Source organism: Mesoplodon bidens (genome assembly GCF_964165515.1).
Source record: "Mesoplodon bidens genome assembly, chromosome: 11".
In the NCBI taxonomy this organism is placed as follows: domain Eukaryota; kingdom Metazoa; phylum Chordata; class Mammalia; order Artiodactyla; family Ziphiidae; genus Mesoplodon; species Mesoplodon bidens.
In genome coordinates, this window is record NC_138167.1 from 7,140,196 (window position 1) to 7,148,365 (window position 8,170).

Below are 8,170 nucleotides of genomic sequence, written 5' to 3' on the forward strand. Positions count from 1 at the left end.
AGTTCATCATCCCTCTCGGTCTCCCTCTCCTCAACCTGATGCTGGTTTCAGTCTCCTCTATGCAGGGTAGATTCCATAGGGTGTCATTTGATTCTCCCACTAGCCCAATTCTTAATATCTGTCACATTCTTCTTCTATTATATTTGATAAAAGCCAACTTTGGAGACTTCCACATCCTTTTATGCCCATATACCTGGCATGTCAATTGTGGCCAGAAGGAAATTACAAAACTGGCCAAATAAATACCATTATAAATCCATAAGCCCAACCCTCAAGTTGGTTCCGATCATTGCCAGGCAATCTTAAAATATTTCCCTTACTCCACACTTCTCCTAGGTGACTATTTCAAACACTACTCTCGTATTGTATAGTATTGTATTCTCTATTCTATTATCAGCCACAAGAAAACAAGATCTGGTGTTAGTGTCCTGGGGAGAGTGATTTCCATATACCTGTTGACTAAATTCTTCACAGATACTTTGTGAATGTTTTCCATGGCAGGTAGAACTGTATCGTGAATATCTTCTGCACACATTAATTGTCACCAGACCACGGACGGGCTTTCCATATGTGTATCTATAACAGTAAAGAGTCATACAAAAAAATACTTAACATAACTCAGATGTTCTTCACAGGATTTGATCCATTCATATACCCATCTTACTCACTGACAGCAATTGTATTTCCTTCCAAAGCATTTGTACTTTAGAAGCACTTATCCTGAAACTGTGTCTTAATTATCTACAACTCTAAGAGAAAATACTTACTGAATACTGAAATACTTTTTGAAACTCCTCCAAATGGAAAAGTAACAATGCAGTTTTTTCTCAGATCTTTCTTCCCTCTCAGCTGAAGTTTTACTTCAGCTGAGTTTTTTTTTTTTTTTTTTTTTTTTACTTTCAGAGGCAATATAGAATAGTAGTGAAGAGTTCAGTGTCTGGAGTGGACTGTTGGATTTAAATTCCAGTCTTCTGGAATTTACTGTCTATAGGAACTTGAACAATTTATTTTATCCTTTATGTGTTGCAGTTTCCTCATTTGTAAAATGAGGATAATTATCCCCATCTCATAGGGTTAGTGTAAGAAAAAAATGTAAATAAGTGCAAGGCACATAAAACATTGCCTGGCACATTTTAAGTGCTCAGTTAATAATTTTTATTATTAGCAGTAAAAGTGTTGTATGCCACCACCCCTGCTCCCTAGTCTGACTTCAGACAAGTTGGGGAGAGAGTCATTCCTTTGCTAATTAAAATACTTCAAAGTCCAGTGATCATTATGGGCAATACAAATAAAGTAGGGAAAATGAAATGAGATGAAAAAACTGTAACTCACAAACTGCAGACGGATACCACAAATTCATCATCTAGAAAACCAATAGTCTTGGGCATTTTCACTTGGACTTCAAATTTGGGCAAAACTGTTATTAATAAAAGAGAAAAAAAATGGTGAGAGTGGGCAGGAGGTCCTGTAAGCATTAGTAATGATTCTACTACAGAACCTTGTAACAAAGGGTCACATAAAGTGATTTCAATTACAATAAGGGGCAGCAGGGCCACTATTGGCAAAGGAGATGCCGTCATAACCATGGGCAGTTGGTACCATGTTAACTTGGTTAAGCTGGTATTATGGTTCCTAGAATCTCCTTCTCTGAATTTGTCCAGGATTTCAAAGGTGGGAGGAAAGTACCATCATTAGTCTCTGAAGATCACCATGGTTAGATGTGGTTACAGGTACAGAGGGGCCAGCATTTTCCAGTTTGTCCTTATTTTTTCCCTCTCTGTGTCCAGCTCTCCTTCCCAACTTCTAAACCCTGCTGACTCACAGAGACCCTAGGCCCACCATCAGCACCTGGTTATAGAAGTACTGGAGTGGTAGGTAGGGAGAGGTAACAGTCTTCCATTGATTCCCCTGTCAGTTTCCCTTCGTGTTCCACTCTGGCATCTGAAGGTGCCCTTGTGAGTTCTGATCTGTCCATCCCCACCAATGCTTCAGGGGGACTGGTTAGTAATTTCCTCTGATCTACCATCTTCTCTTGTTGGACTCTGACTTTTCCAGCCTCTCTCATAGTTGTGTATAAGGTTTGTTATTTCTATAATGAATCCCTGTTCTATAATTCTCATGGCAGTTCTGGTGAGTTTGGGGAATCCTGTTTTTGTGATAGGTCTCCTTATCATGGCATGATATATTTAACTTACATTAGAGAATCCGCATAACTGATAACTAATAAGATTGTTTCAATGTCTGATTACTATTATTAGAGTAGATTACATGTAGGTCACACACAGCCAGGATGTAATCCCAGGAAATACCTCCTGTTATAAGATATAGATCAAGAGATGCATGTAGATAACATAATGTATTGGTTAACAATTGATGTTTGAATAGGGTCAGATGGAACTATTAAAATTTCTCTTGCTTCTTGTTGGCTCTGTGATTTTGGTAAATTACTAACTTTTCTAGTATTAATATGTTCGTTTGTAAACTGTAGAAGGTATAGGATCTGCTTCAGAGGGCTACTGTAAGGATTAAATGTGATGGTGCATGAAACGTGCTTAGTAAATATTTAAATAAATAAAAAGGCTTGCTGATTTTCAACTATGATATGCTAGATTTTTGCTTGTCACCTACATGTAAAAATAATCCAATCTTTCATTCTCTAATGTCGTAAATATCTTGGACACATGCAGAATTCTTACCATATTCATTCACCTCAAAATAGTGCTCTATTTTTTCCCCTGACTCCTTCTGCAGTATGACCTTGTAGTGACCCAGTGTGGGCTCCACTGAGAGTGGGAAAGAGAGCTGGTTGAGTCCCCAGTGCAATTTGACACTGTGCCATTGGAAAATCCGGTTCTTCTTGGGATTCTATAGGTAAAAACATCACAAGTTCATAGAAGCAACTGAAATATATAATTTTGAGTAGAGGAACAGCTTTTCAGGGAGAGTGACATTGGGAGTTGGATAATTAGCTGATTGGTAAATTGGCACCAGAGGTATTAGCAAAGGTTTCTAGGAATTCTAGACTGAGCAAAGGACATCTTTCCCAGCTATGAGATATGACAGGTGATAGTACCTCTTTTTGAGATTATGCATACCCATCTTGTTCAGAAATATTGGACGAGCCACTAAATTGCATCATCTCAGGGAATTTTGTTCCTTCATTTATATCTTATCTACTCTCCCCAGGATTTAAGAGAGACAGGGAAAACATTTATTTAGTTTTGGTGAAGTGCCGGTGGGGAAGGTGGAGGTGGAGAGAGGCAATTTAACACAACTGGCAGTGAGTCCTCATCCCAACTGAGATACACAATATATTACCTACCTCAATATAAACCACTGGGAACTGAAAAGAAAGAAATAGTATGAGTGTGAGATAGAGTTTAGAAAGAGAACACCATGACAATAACATTAATACAGTATCGGGACCAGAAGAAGTAAGCCTGTTCATTTCTTGTCCAAATGAGGAAATGTGGCTCCATTTCATTCACAACATTTTATATGTTTAGTTTGGGACATATGTCTCTTAAGAAGTCATGACTTCCCTTTAATGAAATAATGTACAATTGAGAAACCTACATTTAGGTTAAAAGGTCCTAATAATAGTTTATTTTGCAGATGATGTTTATCTCTGAGAAATTCTCCATTTCTCTAGGACAGAAATGAAATGCATTTATTTTCTTCAGTTCAATGAAAATAATTGAGTCTTTAAGGGCATAATTTTAACTGAATATTTAATTTGTTTTAAAAATGTGGTTGATGAACTGATCTCCCTTATTCTCCAGCAGCAATACACTTTTGAGATCTTTCTGTGATAGATTTAAGAATCTCATATTGGTCTCAGTTCTCCAAAAGAATAAGTTTTACATTTTTGCCTCTTTCTGCCAATCTTACCCACTGTTGTGACACTCACCATTTCATTCAAAGGGTGAAAATTGACATCCACAGAGACAATGCGGAATCTCACTGAAACATAGAGATTTTTCTCATGAAACCCTCCAATGGGAACTCAGGGTAGTAAGACAGATAACAACGTGCCAGGATTCCATAAATTAATAGAAAACCACACCTCCAACCCTTCAAATTGCTTTTGTCATTTGGTTCTTTATACCTGTTTGTCCTGGTTTGTAGATGGGTTTGTCTGTCTGGACAAAGACTAGGCTTTCTACTTTTGTTATGTGCATCGGCTTCCTCTTTATGAAGTGCTGGGTTGACCCTTTCACCTGCACAGTAATGAACGCTGAGGAAGATGATGACTCCGGAATCTGTAAAACCGAAATGAGCTGAAGAATCTGCCCGGATCCACTTCTGAATGTCTCAGCCTTTGTGGTTTTCTCATTTCTCTGGTTAGTTCCATGAAAATTCGTAAGGGATAGGGTCAAGGGTGATGTCCCCTCTTTTTATAGATTATTATGATCGTGTAACATGACAGCAATGAATTGTTGATTTGACTAAAGGAAAAATGTCATTGCAATAAGGTGAACTAATTCTTCAACCTGTTATGACAATTAAGGCAATAACAAGCTCACATTTTCACAGCAATATGGTAGTATTAAAATAATTATTAAATTTTATTTTTCAATGGTCAGAAACAGCATTACATATTATTGTTGGCAGTAAGCTGGTATGATTAACTATTTAATACTTTAAGTTAATTAAAGGTTACAAGGACAATACATTAACCATCAACCATCTGCGAGATCTTAGAGAAGTCACTTAACTTTATGAATCTATGTGTTTATATCTGTAATGGCATGAACATTATTTTCCTTAGAAGTTTACTTTAAGAACAAAGATAATCATGGTTAAAAAGTCCTTCCGGGCTTCCCTGGTGGCGCAGTGGTTGAGAGTCCGCCTGCTGATGCAGGGGACGCGGGTTCGTGCCCCGGTCTGAGAAGATCCCACATGCCACGGAGCGTCTGGGCCCATGAGCCATGGCCGCTGAGCCTGCGCGTCCGGAGCCTGTGCTCCGCAACGGGAGAGGCCACAACAGTGAGAGGCCCGCGTACCACACACACACAAAAAAAGTCCTTCCTATAACCATTATTATCTTTTGTATGTTGCACTAGTTCTGTTTGTAAATATTACGTAAGTATATTCAGTAGAACTTTATTTTTAGACTCTAATTTGAAGTTTGCTCTGTACTCCTCTATTTTTTCTTCCTTTTGCTTTTTTATTGCTGGGGGTCAGAATGCAAGGCATCAACTAACATGCTCCCTCTGTAATGCTCTCCCTTTTCCCAAGGAGGGATACTGACCATGAAGGAGCTGCAGTAGAAGGAGTTCTTCGCCCCCAGGTCTGTGAGGAGATTCCTGCTCTGCCTCTCATACTCCAGAGTTACTGTCAGTTCCACTGTCTCATTCAGGTGATTAAGCACGACACAGGCCTTCTCGGTAACCCCAGCATACAGCTGTGATGGGACCAGGACTAGGTACTGCCTGCGGAGGAGAGGGGTCTGGGTCAACCATGGAGGGGTTAAAAAGACATCATTACTGTGGTAGTTTTCTAGATGATCTTTGCTATCGTCACCAATCAGAGAGCAGAGCCAGATTTCAACAGGAGTGGAGAGGAGTATATTCTTCAAAGACCAATCCAGAAGGCCTTAGAAACTCAGAAAACCCCTACCAAGTTAAACATCAGTATGCTTCTCCTATACTGTGGAAATATTCACTCTCAATATTAGTAAACCTATTCATAAGTTATGGATAAGCACTCCATGAGTTGTTACATATTTTGTATAGAAATAATTTTTAAATTTAGAAATTTTCAATGAATCAAGTAAATGTGATCATACACACGCATGCGCACGCACACATGCACACACACATATATTATTCAGAAACTCTGGTGTTCATGACAACATGGATGGACCTTGAGGGCATTATGCTAAGGGAAATGAACCAGATAGAGAAAGACAAATACTGCATGGTATCTCTTACAACATGCGGAGTCTTTAAAAAAAAGTCAAACTCAGAAACATAGAGTAGAAAAATGGTTGCCAGGGAATGGGGGAATGGAGGAAAATAGGGATAGGTTGGTAAAAGGACACAAACTTTCATTTATAAGTTGAATAAGGTCTGTCTGAGGATGTACTATATAACATGGTGACTATAGTTGATAACATTGTATAATTGAAATTATATAATTGAAATTTGCTGTGAGAGCAGAACTTAAGTGTTCTCACCCCCCAAAAAAATATTTGAGAGATAGATGTGTTAGATTAATTGTTAGATTAATCTATGTGATAGATTAATTAAACTCAATGGGGAGAATCCTTTCACAATATATATGTGTTGTACACTTTAAATATCTTGCAATTTTAATTCTCAGTTATATGTAAATAAACCCCCAAAAAACTTTAAATTTTTTTTAGTAACAAACAATATTATTAGTCAGTTAATTATCACTGAAACCAGTAAGAAAACCTATCCACATGTGGTCTTGGGTTTCATATGGATGATATCACAAATCTCTTTGTTCCAGGAAACATTAAGAGATAACTATAATACATGGAGAGGAGCTGAATTGTTTTTCACTACTGTTTCAGAAGCAACCTTAGCTCTTTTCTTTCTTCCACTCTCTAGAGATGGAGGAACAACTAGGCTAATCATCAAACATATTACCATATACATCCAGAAGAAAATAGTCTCCTGTTGCGGTTTGCCCATCATTTACAATCACCTAAATGTGCTGCACTTTGTGATGCTCTGCTGGCCCATGACTCTCTCTCTTTCTGAAGTGTCCTGGTCTAGCTGGAAAACTTCTATTGGCTTCATAAGACTCGTCTCAAAAGCAACTTTCTTATGTGGACTTTGGTGATGCCCCTTCCCTTGTACCAGTTCCCATGAAGAGTTAGGTTATCTCTGAGTATTCTCACAGAATCCTACAATGCCTGGTTCTGTTTTTGCATTTTATTTCATTCACTGTGCACCATCTCTCTATCTCTCTCTTTTTTATACTATGAGATACTAAGGGCAGGGGCCACATTTTGATAATCTGTATACTCTCAAATCTAATGCCAACCCTTAAAGTTTTGCTGAAGGATTGAGTGAAATGACACACAAACCCTGGCTTGTCTGTAAGTCATGCATCCATCTTGGGAATACCTGCTTGGGGAAGACACAGACACTGAGTCACTTTATAGTGGCCAAGACACTGCAGCCTTTTGCACCAGTCAAAAAAGAATTTATCTTTTTTTGGTAGGAATTCTATATTCTTATTTGATGAATGTTGTAGAATTCTATAATCTTATTTGGTAAATGTTTCACAAATGTTACTGCCCTATATCTCTGAGTTTTCTAGAACTGGAGTATGCCTTTTACCACCTGTGCAATAACAATTTATCAACATTTCTGAGCTTTTTCAACAACAGATAATTTCAGAAGGAATCAGGAAATAAATAAAAAGATGGACATCAAGAAGCTGATAACACAATGGGAAGAGGAGGGCAATAGACTTTTCTGGAAATGTTGCTTACGGTTTGGAGGTAGCTGAAGCATCTCTGGGAAGGAGCAAGGAAAGCAGAATCAAGACTGGATTAGGCAGCTGACATCCCCTCATGGTGTAGAGAGGAATAGGAAAGAATGGGACTCTCGAGTCCTTGAACTCTGTTCTTGTTCCAGAATCAGTGGTTTTTATTTTGCCTAATGGGCAGTAAAAGTAAATGGCTAACCATTTATTTTTGTAACATATTAACTACTTCCAGTATAAAAAAATCAATTGCAGATCACTTTCATCCACTTGCTCAAATTTTCTCACTTGCTCAAATTTTCTAAGTGCCTGAAAAATAGTATGTTGAGGCTACATTAGCTCTGGTTATTAATCAACACGTTAAATATCTTTAAGGAAAAACAAAGTAAATGACATGATTTGATGAAATCAATCAATATTCTTGATCCTTTTCTTTTTTAACAAGAGCTATTTATGTAAATACATATCCCAAATCTCTTCTTGGTAGACCAGGGAGCATCACATATTCTCCCAAGCTTCATCCAATACAGTTATTTATTGAAACAAAGAAATAAAATTTATCACAGATTTTAAACAAAATAAGTATGAAGATAATCTCTCCTTTGTTTAAAACTTAGCTTTTGCTTTTTACAACTATCCTTATATTTGTTTGTTTATAAAGAAAATAAACCCATGTAATGCATTTTTATAGTTTCTTAGTTCA

The 8,170-nt window shown here is 37.6% G+C and overlaps 1 protein-coding gene across 1 annotated transcript in view; it reads right to left on the reverse strand.

Annotated features, from left to right (window-relative positions):
* The window catches only part of LOC308625778 (pregnancy zone protein-like), a 47,785-nt gene extending 40,171 nt beyond the window's left edge, over positions 1-7,614 (reverse strand). The window contains exons 1-8 of the mRNA XM_081250263.1: positions 7,475-7,614; positions 5,255-5,435; positions 4,109-4,262; positions 3,911-3,963; positions 3,323-3,343; positions 2,697-2,865; positions 1,333-1,417; positions 453-576 (exon numbers count right to left, since the gene is read on the reverse strand). Coding sequence (XP_081106389.1) covers positions 453-576; positions 1,333-1,417; positions 2,697-2,865; positions 3,323-3,343; positions 3,911-3,963; positions 4,109-4,262; positions 5,255-5,435; positions 7,475-7,557 — 870 coding nt within the window. The 5' untranslated portion in view covers positions 7,558-7,614. The remainder of the gene's footprint in view (positions 1-452; positions 577-1,332; positions 1,418-2,696; positions 2,866-3,322; positions 3,344-3,910; positions 3,964-4,108; positions 4,263-5,254; positions 5,436-7,474) is intronic.
* Positions 7,615-8,170: the final 556 nt, after the last annotated feature.